The sequence below is a fragment of the Eptatretus burgeri genome, chromosome 5, assembly GCF_056783735.1.
Source record: "Eptatretus burgeri isolate ZD-2024b chromosome 5, Ebu_testis_v1, whole genome shotgun sequence".
NCBI classification, from domain to species: Eukaryota; Metazoa; Chordata; class Myxini; order Myxiniformes; family Myxinidae; genus Eptatretus; species Eptatretus burgeri.
This window is the reverse complement of record NC_140965.1, coordinates 83,439,999-83,459,845: the sequence shown is the minus strand read 5'-3', so window position 1 is coordinate 83,459,845 and position 19,847 is coordinate 83,439,999. Positions and strand designations below refer to the sequence as shown.

Below are 19,847 nucleotides of genomic sequence, written 5' to 3'. Positions count from 1 at the left end.
CATTTCACGACGCATTTCTCAGAACGTAACCCCGTCGTTAAGTGGCGCATGACTATATATACATAACATATGATGAGTGCAATGCCAGGTCATAAAAATAAAAGGAAGAAAAGTCGTTACAGGCAGGATATAATATCTTCACGAGTGGAACGTGGCACCTGTCGGCTCTGGGAAAAAAACAAAACACGATGGCCTTGTCGCTGCCATAGATGCAACAATGCCTCTACGACCAGCATCTTCCCAGAACGTCGCCAGTCACCAAAGGAGTCTCCATCACTCCTTTTTACATCCACAGCACCATCATACGAGGCATGCGGCCCTCCTGTGTACAAGTCAGGGTGGTTGCAAATCTTCCGCAGGGCCACGAGTGCCGAGAATACCTGTGGATCACAGCAGAATGAAAAGAAGTGCAGGGAAGGAGAATTTGACCAAATGGGAAATAGTCCGGATGTCAAACACCATTTTTCAAGATGACCTTGCATTAGGGTCCGCACAATGTTTTTCTGCATTTTTGTGATCACCAGACAATCGGAATGAATATTCCGATTGATGCCACTCTTGCACCCTTGAGAATTTTTGTAGAAACCCAATAATATGCAAATTAGCGGTGGCCATTGTCGAAATGACTATTTTTCTTAATATCTCCAAAAGCAAGCATCCAAATAGCCTGGTTGAGGTATCCAAGCCCATGTTTTTGGGGTCACTGGTCATGATAAACCCACTTACAATTTGATAACATTTAAATTTAGCTCATTAATATGCAAACTAGCATAACCCTACCCCCTGAATTTGCCCACGCCGATCGGCGTTTTTGCAGTACAGTTATACAACAACAAAACTGTTTGAAAATAACTTGCGCAGAGCCGTTTATCCCCATTACAGTTGTGAAGAAATGGCTGACCTCAGAAAATCAACAGCATGAACTGTTTCTGATCAAGTAAGTTGACTATTGAGGCTTGTAATGTAATGAAAGAAACATGGAGAACTGAGTTTTAAGTGAGAGTAATGTCTTCTGATACAGTAGAATGATCGATATTATTTGCAAGCAAGTTTTTTATTTTTCATTCAACATGATCTGTCTGAAAGCAAATGAGTTTTTTATTGATTTTTAAAAGTACACAGGGTGGAACCTGTTTCCTGAGAATTTTTTAAAATACGAACAAAGAAATTAAATGTTTACTGATGTTTATAATTACCTCTATTGTTACAGGTTGAGGCTCCATCACCATGGGAGACTGTTTCTTCAGTCCCTGCGATGCAACTAAAGCTGGAAAACCACTGGTTAACAGTTGGTCCAGACAGAGTGCGAAGTATCATCCGGTCAAGCAAAGCAAGACAAGATGGTATACATGAAAAGCTTGAACAGAGATTACAGGCAAACGAATCGATCAAGCTCAAATGCCATAGAGACTGTGTCTCAACGTACACATCATGCTTACACATCGAAAGACACTTGAAACGAATGAGTAATGTCTGTTTGGAAGATGCTTCATCAAGCAAAAGAAGCCGCCGTTCAAAGGCGACAGTATTTGACTTTAAAGAACATTGCATTTTTTGCGGAGAAAAGTGCATCATGGACTTTGATAAGAAGAATCCTAATCGTTGGCGGCGAGTTCTCCTTTGTAGGACTGCAGATCGTGTTGATCGAACAACTTTCAAACAAACTATTCTAGATGTTATCGATTCCCACCAGGATGAAAGACGCCAGGTCAAGATACGATTAATGGACGCAATCAGCGATCTTCATGCTGCTGATGCGAGATATCACAATGACTGCAGAAAGTCCTTCATGGCACCCCGTTCTGTTGCAGCAGCAGCATACAGTGGCAGAGAAACTCAGGACATTGAGCCAGCTGTCAGTTCTACCAGCCTATCGATGAAAAAGGACATATTCGCATCTGAAATTCAGTAGAAGTCAACAATATGTACAAGGATCATGGAGGAAAGCTATACTCTCGACGAACCCTGTTATCCAAATTGTTGGATATACTTGGCTCTGAGCTTCTGGTTCTGTCTGGTGAAGGTGTCGCTAGTTTAATCTTGTTTCGCAGCAGAGCGTCTACTGCGATCAACTTAGTTGATCTGGTGTTGATTTCCATAGAACGAATTGCCAAGAGGTTGCACAGGAATCTAAGCCGGTTGTCGTCCGACCCCAGTTCCTATCAGACTAGAATTAATATAGAAATTGCTAATGAAGCAGTGAGTTCAACCCTTCAATTGCTACTCTCCAAAATATCAGCTAAACTGAACTGCACACTTCCAGGAGATATGATAGGAAACATCATAACGAATATGATCACCAATCGACCAACTACACTCCAAATAGCACTGGGAGTTCTAGTCAGTTGTAAAAGCCTCATCGAGCATTTGTTCAACTATCGTGTGACCTGTTCCTATGATGAGTTTCAGCGTTTCAAGGGATCAGCAGCAAAGGCTGCCACTGTTCACTCCGAGATTAGGGGAACCGCCAATGCTGAATGTGGCCTCATTCAGGTTTTTGCTGACAACTTGGACACAACTATCTCATCCCCGAATGGACTCCTTTCAACACATTCTCTTGCAGTACTACTTACCATAAAAGATCAGGAGATATCTTCCACATCTGAAGATGAAGCCATCATCAGACGACTGACCCGTGATGAAATGAATACACCTGTGACAGAAGACATTTCGGTTCAAAGGTACAAGGGACCTGAGAAACCAGCGATGCCAGTTGAAGAAGCCACACGTGTGGTGTTACCTCTCCGCGTATTGGCTCATCAAGCTATACAACTTAGGAGAGTTCAAGATATGGAGTTCTCTTTTCTGAAGCAAATCACTTCTGATCAGCACACACCAGAGTTTGGTGGCTTTAATACGAAGCTCTGCAGAGAGCAAGGATGATCCATCCAACCTGCAACGAGGGCCATTTATACACCACTCATAAATATGGATCCAGCTGATCTGGACACGATGTTTACAGCAATGGAGGAGAAACGCTTGACCGCAGAGTGTGGACAAACCGTAACCATCTTCACAAATGACCAACAGCTGTATCGAGTGGCCGTTAATGTTAAATGGGTTTATCCTGAGCGATTTACCCAGTTCATACCAAGGCTGGGCGGCATGCACACCCTTACGAGTTTCATCGGTTGCGTGGGGAACTTGATGGCTGAAACTGGGCTGGAAGACGTGATTAAATCTGCCTTTGGAGGTGTTGCTCATATGCTTGGTGGAAAAACGTTTCCCCAAAACTTCAGCGCCCTGCGATTGGTGACTGAGGAGGTCCTTCGTTCCAGCATAGTTTAGGCAGAAAGCCATGAAGACTTAATGGACACTCTTGAAACCAAAGCAACAAAGAGCATGACCACACACCTATGGGTACAGAACCTTGTGAAACCTGTATTCATCATGATGGCGTTTGTTCGTGCTGAGCGTGAAGGAGACTGGCCATTGCATTTTTGGGCTATGAAGGAGATGCTCCCCTACTTCTTCGTGGCTGGACATCACAACTATGCTAGATATGGGCTCTACTACCTTTTATCGATGGAAAGGCTTCATGGAGACATTCTGGAAATGTTCTTAAAAGGAGATCACGTGATGCGGCACAAGAAGGGCCTATGGAACGACATATGGTTGAATATGTACATCGAGTCCACGTTCATGCGCTACGGTCATGGCATACATGGAATCGTTGGCATTACACTGAAGCCTTCTACACTGAAGAAGTGGGCCTATAGTATGCACACGTTTAGTCAGATAGTCCACTATGTCACAGATATGTCTGAGGGGCACATAGTCACAGAGGTGACCATTCACAAAGAAGAGAAGCCATCACGCATACAATCTGATGCAGAGGACCGAGATAAGATAAGGAGAAAACTCCAGTCCTATATCGACCCACTTGACCCAAACGAACATGCAGACAGAGTTGTCAACATTATAACTGGCAGAATTGGACCGGAGAAGGTGAACGCGCCAAGGGCAGTTGACATTGGCTGAGCCCAGATGCATTCGTGTGAAGAAAGCTGGCCAGCAGGATTCAACGCTCCCTTATCTAAACAAGTCATAACTATGGCAGTGACACGGAAAGTCATGCATGTGGGATATACTGAGGTTTGTGATCTAAATCTCATCTACTCCAGGGTCATGGGACTCCAACAAAGTCGAAACATCAAACTATGTGACGTCTTAGAGTACGAGCTTGCACCTGTGCCAACATCAATGTTCGATGAAAAGGGGGAGATGAGAATAGCAAAGACCAAGTCGACATTGAAGAAGAATCTCCAAGTGGAAATCTCAACAAGACTGGGTCCACAACCTGGTCACCATCTTAGATGGTTGTGCAATCCTCTGGGTTATTCATTGGCCTAACAGGGGAATTGTGCAAGACTTTGTTGACAACTTCATGAGCGACATGGCAAAGGTGGACAAATCAGATGTATATCTGGTATTTGACAGATATCATGATTTCAGCATCAAGAATGGAACAAGCTTAGCAAGAACTGGGCAGCAAGCCAGCAGGCACCACAGGTTGAACCACCAGACTCCACTGCCTCCACAGCTGGTGGTTCTGTCAGTAACTGAGAACAAAGTTCAGCTGATAGAACTGATTTGCCAGAATTTGATTGACGTTAGTCAACAGAGAAAGCAGAGCCAACACAGGCTTGTCATTTCGGGACAGGAGTCTACCCCAGTGGAAATACACCACGGAGCCCAAAGGTGTCACACTGATTTGAAGACGACGCATGAGGAGGCAGCATCATGATTCCATGCCATCATGATTCAGCAAGTCGCTCAAGTTGCTTAAGATGGCGCAAAATGCATCACAGTCATCTGTGATGATACCGATGTGTTCATCTTGCTTGTGCATCACTTCGCAGAACTTCATCTGTAATGCTGCGTAACAATGGAAGCAACATGTCCTGGCCGATCGTTGGTCGACATTGGGGCCACTGCCAGAAAGCATGCCAGGATGGTGCAAGACCTACTAGCTTTACACGCACTGACAGGTTGCGACACCATTGCCCAGATGTATGGTAGAGGTAAACTGACTGGCAAGAAGACACTCGCAGCAGGCCATTCACTTCAAAAACTTGGGAATGTGGATGCATCTATTGACGATGTCATCGCCAAAGCCACTGTGTTCGTGGCTATTTGCTATGGTAGCAAGGAGAGAAGCAATATGTCTGATGTTCGCAAAGAGGTGTGGTCTATGAAGATGGTGAAACCAAATGCCATCAAAGCACCAGACCAAAAGGCTTTGCCACCAACTACAGAGTCCTTTGAACAAAACGTGTGACACGCTCATATCCAGACAGCAATATCGAAGTCAGCTGTTGAGCTGCAGCCACCACCTCTGGATCCCACTCGGTATGGATGGAAACGTGATGAGGCATCAAGATAATTACTTCCAATTATGCTGCCGTCCAACGTCGCTCTTGCACCACCAGAGATCTTGGAGCTAATACGATGTGGATGTTCCTCTGACAAGCAGTGCTGCACAGCAGCCAAGTTACCATGCACAGTTTTCTGTACGTGCCATGGAGATACTGGCTGCAGGAATGAGCGCACCAAGACAGCTGCTGCATTTGCCCTTGATGATGACTGACACCGAATGAGACACCAAGCACTGAAGTAGCCTTCATAAGGTTTACAAACCTGTTATATATATTGTTGTGGTTACCAAATTCGCAAACCACCATTCAGGTCCCTTAGGTGAGGTATCTCGGTAAGTACATGTGTAGTTAGGCCCAAACCCGTTGTCTAGTGGGAATACATGTCATTTATGCGAGCTGCGACTCTTCAGGATAGCCGTTTTTCTTTTACTATCTTTATTTTGGACCAACCGCCATGATTACCACCACAACCACAACATCAACCACCAACCACAACGCCGCTTCACCACAACCGCCACGACCTTCACGTCACACCTCGCAACCGTAGCATCGCCACCGTTCTTGCCCCGCTGTGGGTACCGGTGTTGGACTCGTGCAGGGCGCGCGTCGAACAGCGTGTACAAAATCACGGATTTTGTGCTTCAAAAACGGATCAAAAACGACACACGCCCACTTTTTGCCGTCCAATCGGTGAGCGAGGGACGATTTGGCCCCGCCTCCAGGACGATCGATATATGCAAATTTGTGGATCAAAAAGCCTTCACGCCCACTTTTTCTCGGGCCAATGGGGAGCGAGGTGAAAGGTCAAAGGGAGGGGGTCAAAGGCGAAGCTACGGGGGGATAAAAGGACCGTGTTCGTCAGTCAGGAGAGTCGGTCGGAGAGTCAAGAGGAGAGGAGAGTCGGAGAGTCCAGAGGCGGAGAGTAGGAGAGTCGGAAGCAGAGGGTCAAGACTTCGCGGGCGGTGGAGCTGCTCGTCGTGTGCGTTGGAGTCGGAACGGAGGGGACGAGCTGTGGAAAGGCGGCGACACCAGACGAGGGGGTGCTCGCGTCGTGCAGGGAGCTGCACCCGAGGGAGGCCGACAGCGCGACCTGGCCGAGGTGGAGACGCACACCAGGGATAATAAAGATCCTCTATACCCCGAGCATCAGCAACCCCCTCCTGTTTCCCCCCGCGCTGAGATAGTGCGACCAAGGGGGCCCCTTTCCCACCCCCTACCAGACACTGCCCGCGAGGCCCGCGGGGTTGGGGCGCCATCGCCGCTCCGCGTCTCATCACCAGACGGGTAGGCGCGACCCGGTCTCGGCCTCAGGCCCGCCTCATCCTTGAGGGTATTCTTTCCTTGGTTTTGGGTATGTGTTGTCGGCGCCGTCTGTGAGGTAGAATTGTATAAGTGTTGCCGTGTGCTCGGTAGTCGGTATTAGCTCTGCATTGTGTTTTCACTTTTACATTTGCTTGTTGTGTAAATTGCATTGTGTCTTTTCTGTGTGCATTTGGTGGAATTGTATATGTGTGCTTCCCGTGTGCCGCGAATAAATGTGCTTTTGTGTTGAACTGTTCTCCCGCTTCGCTTCGTCATTTCTCCCATTGAATCCCCATCTTGCTTCACGTAAAGGGTTGGTAGTGGGCTGAATACGCCCGATAATTAATCGAACCGTCGAGGTCGACGATAACACCGCTCGGTTATTCTGATAGTACGGAACGGGTCGCTTAAGTGGCCCGTGTCCGAAGTCGACCTGCGGCGAGGTGCGATCGCCCGGTCTACCCTCCGCGTGGGTACTTAGGTAGGTCGACCCGGCGAGCAACCCTATCCCACGCGGGGGCTGATTGGCTCGATCGCGGTGAGACCGAAAGGTCCACCCGTGACTGGTTCCCGGCGTTAGTCCGAGAGGGTCACGACTGGATTGTCCGTCCGGTGGGCGACGTGCCGCGATTCGAGTTACGTGGCCGTCAGCACGCCGGCGGGCGCGAATACCGCAACAATATGAACATTTGATTTACACAGGAATGTCTTCTTTTGTTCATGTTGTTGGCTGCTTTCATTGCATACTGTCGAATTGTTGAATCTGTATGAATAATAAAGTGATCGATATTCACAAGACTGAAGTGTTTTTTTCTATCTATATGTCTATTTATCTACATTTTCAATAATGGTGACTGCTAATTTGCATATTCATGAGCTAAATTAATGTTATTAAATTGTAAGTGGGTTTATCATGACCAGTGACCCTAAAAAAAACATGGGTGTAGTCACCTCAACCAGGCTATTTGGATGCTTACTTTTGGAGATATTAAGAAAAATAGTAATTATGACAATGGCCACCGCTAATTTGCATATTAATGGGTTTCTACAAAAATGCTCAAGGGTGCCAGAGTGGCATCAATCGGAATATTCATTCAGATGGTCTGATCACAAAAATGCAGAAAAACATTGTGCGGACCCTAATGCACGCTTTTCTGGCCAACACTCGGACTAAAAGATGTAGTGGTCATAGCGACTGTCGCAATGACTCTGTCTTCTCTTTGGGACCACAGCCCTCAACAGGTGTTAGATTTATGCACAAATACCTGAAAATCTCCATCCATCATACGAAATACTTCACGGGAGTTCAGAAACGTTTGGTACACTGATCGCTGCTCATCTGTCAAGCGGCAAAACAGCACCTGCAGTCACACATGTCCAAATATTTAAAGGAAGACTTCTTAACGAGCAGGTGAGAGTGGATGAACAGCTGAGCTGGTGCAGCTAATACAAGCGTAGTGAAAATAAATTAAAATAATCTTAATTCAGGAGGAAAATTATTGCCTCATAAAAAGGACAAAGTGAAGAAACATACATATCTCCTCTCTGGCCTCGCTCCCCACCCCCCCCCCCCCACAATATTTCCACAGGGCGCTCAAGGTCCACCAACAACCCTCGACTGGTAAAACTACCAAAATCATGAATCACTGGTCACCTTTACTCTTTCATCCTCTTTTTTTGCCATCTTTGGAACAAACTCCCACACTCTCTTCAATCGCACTCTTCCCTCCAGGTCTTCAAAACAGCTGATCACCACCTTCTCTTATCATCCCCCATCCAAATCCTTGATCTCTTCTACCCCCGTTAATCCACCCCAAACCCACCTCCTTCAAGTTCCCTGCTTTCTATCCTGAAAGTCCATGGAGTGTAAGGACCTGTAATTGTCCATCTTGTATACCCTATGTTCCCCACCCCATCCCTCTCTTTTCCACAGATCTCCTTATGTCTCTGTTCCCCACTGTCTTGTGCTTCCCTCTCTTCCCTCTCCCATCTCTTTTGTCTCCTCTTCCCCTTGTTGTACGTTCTGTGTTAGCTCTTATATGAGCCTCGACATTGTATATTATGCCTGGTGTTGGCTTAATGGTTAGGTTGGTGGGCTGTGGATCCTCGGATCCCAAGTTCAAATCCCACTTTCTGTTGAATTAATACCAGGTGGGGTTGACTCTGCCTGTCATCCTTCCGAGGTCGGCAAAATGAGTGCTCGCTTGCTGGTATCTTGTGTCGGAGTGGCGACCCGTCCAGGATTGTGTCCAATAGCCAAGGAGACTGCTTCGGCAGCACCAACGCTCTGCACAGAGTATGGTCCCGATGGATGGATTGTATATTAAAAAAACAACAACTTCGTGTTCTGAAATTATTTGAGAACAAATGTGTCGCGCTTGGCAACGAAAAATACACCAATAACCAGATTTCCCAACCCCCTTTTAAAGGCATCTGAGAATGAGGAAGAAAACAAACAAACAGGTGAACAAGGGTGGAGGCCACGGAGATGCGTCGCTATCGTTTAGTGGATCAGTTATGATCTCTTGCCACCATTTGATAACCGCACATAAAACAATCAGTTTGTGAAGTACATTGCCTGCAGACATTTGACGGGGAACACGTGGCGATCTGCCCAGGCACCTGTTCGTTCTTGTCAGGTAGAGCGAGTTTGTTTTTGATGTCGGCCTTCATACGGCGCAGCAAGTAAGGGCTGATCGTGTCCCTCAAAATACATGCACATCGATACGCGGTCTTCACCTGCACACACCCACCAATGGCCAATAACACGGTAACACCTCTGGACCAGTCCAGCATAGTTTTTGACAGCATGCCACTTTGACCCAAACTCGTTTTCCTTTTCCCAATGAAGCAATAAATGTAAGCAAACCTGCACTGGTGAGGCATTGCTGTAACCACCCATGGTGATGGGCACAGAAAATTGCTCCATGAAGGCTGATAGTGTTCCCAGCTTCCCAGGATAAACAAAGTCCACCAGAGACCAGAGCTCTTTGAGATTGTTCTGCATAGGTGACCCGGAAAGGATGATCCGATGAGGTGTTTTGAACTGCATGATAGGGATTGTGGACAACACAATAGAAAAGTTTGTTTACAAGAAGAAACAAAAAATCTTTCAAATTATCTCAGGTTGAACGAATACCTCAAATTGCTAAACCCACCAACCTGTTTGCAGGCAATGGTGATGGCAGCTTCTGGGTTGCGGATCTTGTGACCCTCGTCGAGAATGACGTAGTGCCATACTTGGTTGAGCAGCAACTCATGGAGTAGGCGCACACATGCGTATGACGTGATGAGCAAACCACTGCCTGCCACGATGCTTTTAATCAGTTCACTCTGCAAAATAAATGACCAATAAGTTCAAAATGAAAAAGGGGAGGGGGGGGGAGGGACAAAACCATGAATGATATTGGAGGTCATATATTTGTAATGTACATGGTGGTGGGTTTGGGGGGGGGCAGGTCATGCTGAATTAAGAAAATGAAAATTGAGGAAAAAAATGTGTGAAGATCGGGCATTAATCAAAAGGAGTGAGGGTAGCCGTGTGCGAAGTGAAAGGAGGGTGGGGGAGAAAGCAGTAAAGGTCTTATATGAGCACCAACCAAGAGGCATGAATCTGGCAGATGTCAGGGAGAGTCAAAGATTCTACAATTTTTACCTACATAATAAATAGATGGCACCTCATATCCAATACTCAGTAGTCTTTCACAATGACATTTTAAAATGCAGGATTTACAATCTTAGCTTCTAGATTTATTACCAATGCCAATGGATGACAATGGAATGATATTACATGGAGGCCAAGTGCAATACATGAAGTAACATAGAGCATGAACTGAACCTGGGCTATTCACACTGTCCTCTGCACCGATATTTGGACCTTCAGCCTATGTAGACCACTATTAGCAGCTGCCACGATATTAGGTAGTTGTGATATAAAGTATCACACCAAACAACTGAGGCACCAAGATCTTTCACGTTACAGGGAAGGGTTCAAAATTATTGAGCCACCTTAAACAAACAGCTGTGAAATGATCCCGACCTAACCCTTGAATCAAATCAGATGAGGTGAGCAGCTAGAAGTGTTGTTTCCAGAGTATGGGCCACATCCTTGCCTTCCTGCCAGTGTAGGATCCAGAGTCGTGCAGGACTGCGACACGGAATGGTGGCCACCATGCGTGGAACTCACCCACCCACTGCTGCATCATTGTGGTGGGACACACGATGAGGGAGGGGCCTAATCCTTCATACCTGCAGCACCAGCAAAACAGCCCCCCACCCCATGCCTCCTTGGTGAAATAGAAATGAAAGCAATACATTTTCTCCCAAAACTTGTTTCCCTTTCCATCAAAGAGCCAAGGTGGCTATCATCATCAAAAAAGAGCGTGAGAGGAAAAGTAAAGAGAGAAATTAAGAATTAATTCAGCTCGTTAAGTGCCTGATTCATTGACCATCCAAAACATCAGCTGAACTATATTCATCATCGAAGCTGCGACCCTTTCAAATCTCAGATCCTCTCGCAGTAGTGTGTCCACAACCTTAGTTATGTCCGAAGGTCATCCAATCGGGCAGAGATAAAAAACTACAATTATTCAACTTTGTGGTAACCAGTATCGAGACGAAAAAGAAAAACAGGAATCTCCTCACCGAAGTGAGTCTGGCACGTCTGGCGTGTGTTCCTTGTGCATGCATGTTCAAATAAACACTTAATCATTGAAACTGAATACGGCAATGAAAGAATATCATCAAGAAAAAAACATAATTTCACTCTTATGACAGCACACAGACTCCCGAGTGGGACTTACCTGTAGTTTAGGCCACGTGTGCGCAGGCAGCTGTAGCTGAGACCTGCGAAGAAGGCAATAACCTGGATCGTTTTACCGAGTCCCATCTCATCCCCAAGGATACCTCCAGCTTGCTGGCAGTGTAGTTCCCAAAACCAGCGTACACCCGTCTGTTGGTACCTGCGCACAAAATCATAAAGTCCCCATTCACTTGGCTATGTCCAGTGATTTACAAAGTCAAACTGTTCTTGCCTTTTCATTTCCCTCTTTCCCTGGAGAATGTGATCGATGAATGCAGCCAACTGCTCACTTGTAGAGTTTTTGCCACAAAAAAGAAGGTATCTTGAAGCCGCCATCAATTTCTATGTCGCTCTCGTCAGAAACATCTCTATCACTCTCCTGTATACGCTTCCATTTCTCCCGAACACGTTGGCGTCGCCATTTCCTGTAACAGAGCGGAGCACAATACCTCTACTGCGGCTGGACTCCTCTCCTCAAAAAGGAGGTCGTGAAGTTGTGCAAAGAAGGAAGAATTAAGTGTTTAACCTGATGCGTAGTCGATATTGACTTGCGTTTCCATCGTCCAAACGCTGTGACCGTGTCTGACCTCCTTTACCAACCTCAACTTCCTCATCTTCGCCACTGATGCCATCATCGCTGCTCGACTCCAGTACTTTTTCTTCCTTCTGGTGTGCTATATGGTGCAGTCCACCCACCTCAGCACCCAAATGAGGTCTATTGAGGAATGAAAATAAACATGTTAAATCATTCCAGTGCAATGGCAAAACCCATGAGACAAACAACAAAAATATTGGTTTTCACCCAAAGTTCTTGAAAATTTTGAAGAGGAATGGGAGGGGGTAACCCTTTGGTTTTAAATAACACCTTTGGCTTAAAAAAAAAGTCCACAAGTGTGTCCACTCTCAGAAGAGCCAGAAAACAACACCTGTCCAATCAAAAAATGAACTTTCAAACTTGTCTCCTTCCTGTAAAACCTGGTGGTACCTTGTTAAATCTGTCTCTGAAGTATGCTACCCTTCCCTCTCATTAAATGGCATCACAGCCGACTCCGCTTGTGAGAAGTCCGAATGCCTCAATTCGGTGTTTGCTTCCAAATCTTGTATACCTAACCCCTCATTCAAGGCAGCCATTCTTCCCCGTCGTACCCAACTGCTCTTGGACTCTGTGTCTTCTGCACTTGAGAAAGTGGAAAAGGTTCTTTCAACCCTCAACTCTGACTCTGCAACTGAACTGAATGGCATAAGCTCATATCCACAAAATCCTGCGCTGCTGCCCTTTGACATCCTCCCTCTGCCCATTTCACCCCATTATTTTTGCCATTGATAACCTTCCATCTGCTTGTAATCAGCCAATATCACTGCATTACATAAACAAGAATGGCACCCAGTAAGGCTTATACCTCTGCCAGGCTGAACAGTTCACGTTTTGTACCCCAGTGATAGGCCGGATCTGCATCTGGACCTTAACCAAAATCTAACAGACTTGTTCTCGCCATCTACCCAACTAGTCCACTTAGTTTTGTCATAACTTGTCCACAACTCTGTTTTTAATACCATGCTATATGTTGATTTTGGCCCCATCTCTCAATGGTAAAGAATCACTTGGAATGAATGAATAACTAACTAACTCTCCTCTCGGGATCTGGATTCAGATCTTCAGCCAAAATCGACTCAATTGGTCCTTGTCACACACTCAACCTATCTACCAAGTTTCGTCCAAATTCATACATAACTTTTTACGATATCAGTCACAGGCAGACATCGGTGAAATGAAAACATAACCTCCATTCACCTTCGATAGCAAAGGTAAAAAGATGCAAAAACTGATCCACTTAACTGCAGACCGAGCAGCTTACTTCCTTCCAATCATCAGCAAGGTCATGGAATCAATTATCACAGTTGATATGAAATCTCTCCTTTTCAACGTCATTTCAGTTCACCAATTTGGTTTCATACCAGGTCAATACACCTTGGATACGGTGTATCCAACAATGTCGGATGCTCACCTCACCTTTGATGTCAACAATGCTCACCTCACCTTCTACTCACCCAACAATGGATGGAAACCGTCAATGTCAGACGTGAGACTCGGGCCATCTTTTTGGACATATCTGGTGCTTTTGAAACAGTCTGGCATCCTGCCTTACTCTCCAAACTCTCTGTTTATGGCATCCAAAGTCAATTCCACACATGGCTTACTGACCTCCTCTACTCTCGTAGCCAATGTGTGGCACTCAACAGAATCCTTCAATCTCCTCTCCATCAAGGCTAGAGTTCCCCAATGCAGTGTTCTAGGCCCAGTCCCATTCCTAATCTTCATAACTGATCTCACTGACTCTGGAAAATCTTCTTTATCTATTTGCTGATGACTCTATCCTTTGCCGTGACATCCCTCATCCTTTAAACAGGCAGGCTGCAGCCTCTTTCTTCTCTTCAGACGTTGAAAATAATAATAATAATAATAATAATAATAATAATAATAATAATAATAATAATAAATCACAAGCTGATCAAACACTTGGAATAGGTCTTTCAATCCTGACAAAACTTACACTATCACTATCTCTCTCTGAAAGGAAAGTCTGGCAAATCCTCCCGATCTACTTTCGTTACAATCCTCTTTTGGAAGTTCAGTCTCTCAAACTCCTGAGTCTCACTATCAGCCATGATCTTTCTTGGGCAAACCACATTTAAAAGTTGGCCTCCAAAGCTAGCCGCCGACTGGGCATCCTCCGTCATACAAAGTCCTTCCTTGGCACACACACACGGTCCACCATCCATCTTCTTCTAGTGAAACTACGTAAATCCAGGATCGCTACTCACCTCCAATCATTCATTCCTTTTTCCCCTGCTGTGGAATCAACTTCTAAATTCTCTTTCACCTCATTCTTTCCTCCAGGTCTTCAAGACAGCTTCTCCTCATCATTCCCAATCCAAAACCATGATTTTTTTCTGCCCTTGCCACCCTCCACCCCCAAACCCACCTGGGGCTCCTCCATCCAAATTTTCATTTTTCCCTCTTCAGTTTCCTTCCGAGTCCATCTTGTCCACCTTATGCATCCTCTCCTGCCCCTCATTCCTCCCCACAACCATTGTTTGTCCAAGTATACCTCTATCTTGGCCTTCAATTCTGCTGTTGGTGTTTACCCCATTCTCGCAACTGTTTATTTTGTCCTTTAGTGTCCTGATCTGTCCAGTGTACTTGTTGTTGTTGTTGTTGTTTCATATGCAGCCCTTGGCTGCTGGTTGCATTATTTTCTTGAAGCGCCGCTGTGCTGCTGATGCAGTGCCCCTGTTACCATTAAGCTGGTACTCATTTTGCCGACCTCAAAAGGTCGGTAAACAGGCTAAGTAAACCCACCCGTGTTATTTAATTGACACGGGAGGAACTCAAACTCAAGACCTTAAGATCTTAAGATCTTAAGTCAGCCACCTTAACTGTTAAGCCAACACCAGGCTTGTTCAGTGCACTCATACAGGCTCTTCCATGAGCCTCGACTATGTATACAAAAAAAAATCTATGACTACAAATCTGCAGTTTTTATTCTAAAAATGACACACCTGTCAATAAAACAAAATGAATGTGACATTTCATAGATAATGTCAATTCTGAAACTTATTTCAAATAAAATGTAACATGACAGTAGCAGGAGTATGGACAACTGCAATGACATGGACTTGGCAGTGAGGAAATGGGATTCGGCACTTCATCCAGACCCTTTTAGGCTTTGTGCTGTGGGCAGCCTTTACCATGGGTTCCTCCCCTTTTGTTTAACAGCAACTACAGAGAGGACAATAAATCTTTTAAATGTCTGAAGATTTTCTCACCGACAAATCCACTCGGTAAGATAGAGTAGGGCATACAAATCTGGTGAAACAGGTTTATTGGTTGCAGTGTAGTAGTCATTAGATTTAAAGTAGTCATTAGAAGCAGCACTATAACTGGCCATGTACAGAAAATAAAATTAATCAACAAACAAACATGTCAGAGGAATGGATGCCAAACTATGGATGGAAGGAGCTATAAACCAATCATATTTACAAATGGCCTTGCAGTTGAACCAAAATATTTTGGGTTTGCTTGTTTGGCAGTCCTATCTGAGCACTTAGCTGGTCATGATGCTGGGATATCTGGTTCATATTCCAGATATAATGACGATTTGTCCATTGTCCATTAATGTTCTTGTAAATTCATGTATAGATGCACCAATATCTCCCAATGTCATAACCCCATAAAAGCTCCTTTGTGAGCATTCTATCAATGAAGAAAAAAAAAATTATAATAATAATAACAAGAACTGCCACTTTATAATTGCTGGCAGTGATGACTGGGTACCAAGACATCTGGCTTTGATACATGGGATTGACGAGCGACGAACTATGGAACACAAAGTGTTCAATCTGTTTATTATGTACGCAGTTAGCCCTTTTTCCTGGGGACATCATCGGTATCATTGAATTGGTGTTAAAATAACCTGAAAACGAAGTAATGAATGCTGACACCATGGGTCCACACGGTAAACTGGAACTCCCCTGAGTCGAACGAGGCCCCACACGTCTCTCTACGACGCAGCATTGATGAGTCATGGACGAAGTAATATGATGCCACAATCAATCTTTTTATTACGTATGTATGCAGTTAGCCCTTTTTCCTGGGGACATCAGCAGCATCAACTGAATCGATACTCTTCTACTCTGAAACCAATCCAGGCGCAGCCAAGTGAGCCTTATTAAAAAAAAAAAAAAGTTCTCCGAAACTTTTGTTTTAAAAACAAAATGGCTGCCAAACCACGTGACCATGCTGTCCTAATATATTGTTACGGATTTTAGAATCCGGTCTGATGAATACATCCACACATCCAGGTCCTCAGACAGTTATTTCCTTAAATGCATGTTAAGATGAGCCCCATCCCCATGTCTAATGGGATCTTAAATGTGATGCCTTGAGAAGGGTAAAGGATTGATCCCCTCTCTTATGGGAAGTTTTTTTCTTCATGACAGACATGTTCACACACATTTCTTTCACGAGCTCTGAAGTCCGCTCTCGTATTTCTTCAGCAACATTATTTCGCGAGCTTCGACGCCCGCCTTTTTTGAGAGCGCACAGGTTGTCATGGTAACCGTGCCCCAGTGGGGCAGGATGAGCTTGGGGCAGACGGCATCCCGTGGAGACGGCCCAGGGATATAAAAACGAGCGAGAGAAAATGTGAGGGACATTCTGTGAGGAGAGATATGTTCTGAAGAGAAAGAGATACGTTCTGAAGAGAAAAAGTCTGGGAGAAAAAGTGAGGAGAGGAAAAGCAAAAGGAGAGAGGAAAAATCAAAGGGCGAGAGAAGCGACCAAGAAGCGGGTGTCTGACCAGTGCCGGAGAGACAATTCGCCCTTCCAGTGCTTCGGCAAGCGAGCGTGTGGTGCGCGTGTGGGTGTGAGCAGTGCCGCCAACAAGTGAGGTACGGGTCCATCACCAACATCAGGGTCTGAACCCACGACGGACGATCTCGGTGCCCTCCAGACGTCGACTGGTGTTCAAGGCTGCCCCGCGAAAGGGTGCATGGCAAAGCTGGGTGCTGGTGAGGGACGTGACACGCACGCGCGAATTTTCAGGACGTTTTCGCTTCACGGACGACTTTTTGGTGAGTGAGACGATTCCCCCCCTCCCCCATGAATAATCGGCTGGGTACCCTTGTCTGCGTTTAGCTGTAAGTAAGTCAACCCCCTGATAAGCTTCTGCTCTTTGTCTCTTTCTTCTTCTTTTTATTTATTTATTTTATTATTAATAAATTATTGGTCAATTTCCAACCTGTCCGTGTTTGTCCTTTCCCTTCCATTGGTCTAGCATTGTCCGAGCTGAGATAGACTGGGAGGTAATTACCACAGATATGACCAAAAAAAACGGTCGGCACGCTCGGTCGCCCTAATAAAAATCTAATCGAGACAACATTGGTGCTTTGCCGAGGGCGCGCTCCCCACTCAGGTAACCACGTGACCTCTAGTTAAACGGAGTAATTAGTCGGTAGATGCTGGAACTCGTGGTTGACTGGGTGGCGTTCGTGGTTTTAAAACAACCCACCGTACCACAACGTTAATTGTGAGCGGTGGCCCCAGGTCCGGCTCTACCGAGTACAACCGGGGATTAATCCCCGTCAGTGACAAGCTGGTGTCTCGGTACCCGTGGCCGCAACAATATATTTTTCTTCCGTGAATTGTTGCATAGATGATGCTCAAGAAATTTAAAATTTTTCAGATGCAGCATTCGACATGTCAAATTTTCACCGGGATACAACTTCACCAATGACCTCACAGTTAACAGCCCTTATACCTCTTGTGGAGATCTTGACAATGAGCCATGTTTTAATTTTTTCCAGTGAGCGCTTCCAGAGATGTCCAAAGTTTTTCGGTTTTCAAAGATGGCGCCTAAACCATGCAACCTATGACATCAAAATTATCACATACATATAATATGAAAAAGACACATACAACGGTGAAAATGTCATGTCAATCGGACTAACGGTTGCCGAGAAAATTAATTTAAAAGCAAAAAAACCCCCGAAAATTGCCGGCGGAATAAACATAAGAATAAACAATAGGTTACCCAGCCTGAATGGCTTGGTACCCCAATAATAATAATAATATTGAATTGCCATCACTTCACCAGTTTGTGCTTGCTAATCAACAAGCAATGGGAGGCATTTGTTGCTACCAAATAACATAAGCTATACAAAAATAAAAATTCCACTTCCGGAAGCCCATCACCAAGGTGGAACATAGAATTCAAGTTCAGATTCAGGTCGAAAGGGAAAAAGTCACATGCAACAGCGGGCGTATGTTTCTGCATCTACTACATCAACTTGAGAGAATGTTGCAATCTTCGGAACCAATGAAGAATTTTGCATCAAGCTCAAGTTTATTTGTGGTGAATAGATTGCGGGTTGAACATTAAGTGTTGTGAACAATTTTTTTAAAACGATGCATAAAGACTGGGAATAGAAAGGATCTTTCCTTCGCAATTGGCTTAACTGACCTCATTAAGACAGCATCTGTAAACCATGAACTCATATGCACCTATTACACAAATAGTATTTGGTGGAGGTTCCAAATCTTTTATTATGAATCTTTTATTATGAATTTTATTATGAATGAAATCTTTTATTATGAATATTTATTTATTATGAATATTCATATGAATATGAATTTTATTATGAATTAAAATAAAATAAACTCTTGCAAGCTTTCTCCATGGAAGGTATACTTCCATAAATTAAGGCAACTCTCAACTTTTTAACTGAAATACAGTGAAAAATAAAATAAAATAAAGTTTCATTAACAACTCAACCAATGCAGCGTTTGGGTGTAAAGGGTTCTCATTGTAACAGGCACATCTTGTCCAACAGGGAGGCGCAGCGGTAGTGCATTTACCTTTGGGCTGTCTAATGGTTCGATTTCCAACCCAAGTACAAACTGTTCGATTGGTGCTTCACAGGCAGGAAGTTGCACCACAAAGTGAGCCGTCCCTCAGATGGACATTAAGCTGGGTGTCCCATCGACTGGCATTATAGTTTATGGATGGTAAAGATCCCACGGTGTGGGCGATATTGTCAATGCAGGAAATTAGACTTGAGAAAGGAAGGAAAAGGGATATGATGGGGGGGGGGGGGGTATGGAGAATGTCGGAAAAGGAAGGATTGGAGAGAAGGGAAAGTATGACAGAAGAACAGACGAGGGCAGAAAGGGAGAATGCATGGGGTTTATGGGAGAGGGGTAGGATTGGGTTAAATAAGGCTGAAAATTCCCACCGTTTTTATATAGGTATTAAATTCCGATTCCGATGTACTATACTGTTACTGAATGTCGGTGCTACCAAAGCAGTTTCTTGGCAATGGTTATACTGGAGGGTTTGTCATTACCTTCCCACATGTTATAAATAGCAGAGTATAATGAAGAACAATATTTGACAGCATAGTTAATCGAGACCAAAGTTGTTGTAAACAATGTTTTGTTGAAGGCCGAGGGCTGCTGTTAATTGAAATGCAAGTCAACTCTCCCTTGCCGATGGCAGAAAAAAAAATAAACAAAAAAAATAAACAAAACATTTTCAACTTCCACAGTATTCAGGTCACTGCAGAGCAAATAATCAAACGGTAGTTTGCAGATCAAACGGTAGATTGCGTAGTCTCGCCTCAAGCTTTCATTCTGAACAATAATACCATCGTTAACGGAACGAACGCACGCTACTATTATGGCCCATATACCCTTATCATGTTTAGTTACATAGTTTCTTGGAATAAATTTATTAGTTCTTCACTCACATTGGGTCATAGATCAGATATACAGTTTGTTTTTTAAATAAGGAGTTTAATTCAACCAA

At 44.6% G+C, this 19,847-nt stretch overlaps 1 protein-coding gene across 2 annotated transcripts in view; it reads right to left on the bottom strand.

Annotated features, from left to right (window-relative positions):
* The window catches only part of ERCC6 (ERCC excision repair 6, chromatin remodeling factor), a 59,137-nt gene that overhangs the window by 31,972 nt on the left and 7,318 nt on the right, over window positions 1-19,847 (bottom strand). For both annotated transcript variants that reach the window (XM_085882704.1, XM_085882705.1), the window contains exons 7-15: window positions 12,008-12,196; window positions 11,772-11,906; window positions 11,483-11,641; window positions 10,793-10,928; window positions 9,843-10,013; window positions 9,550-9,726; window positions 9,303-9,419; window positions 7,946-8,041; window positions 159-380 (exon numbers count right to left, since the gene is read on the bottom strand). In XM_085882704.1, the coding sequence (XP_085738830.1) occupies window positions 159-380; window positions 7,946-8,041; window positions 9,303-9,419; window positions 9,550-9,726; window positions 9,843-10,013; window positions 10,793-10,928; window positions 11,483-11,641; window positions 11,772-11,906; window positions 12,008-12,196 (1,402 nt within the window). The remainder of the gene's footprint in view (window positions 1-158; window positions 381-7,945; window positions 8,042-9,302; window positions 9,420-9,549; window positions 9,727-9,842; window positions 10,014-10,792; window positions 10,929-11,482; window positions 11,642-11,771; window positions 11,907-12,007; window positions 12,197-19,847) is intronic.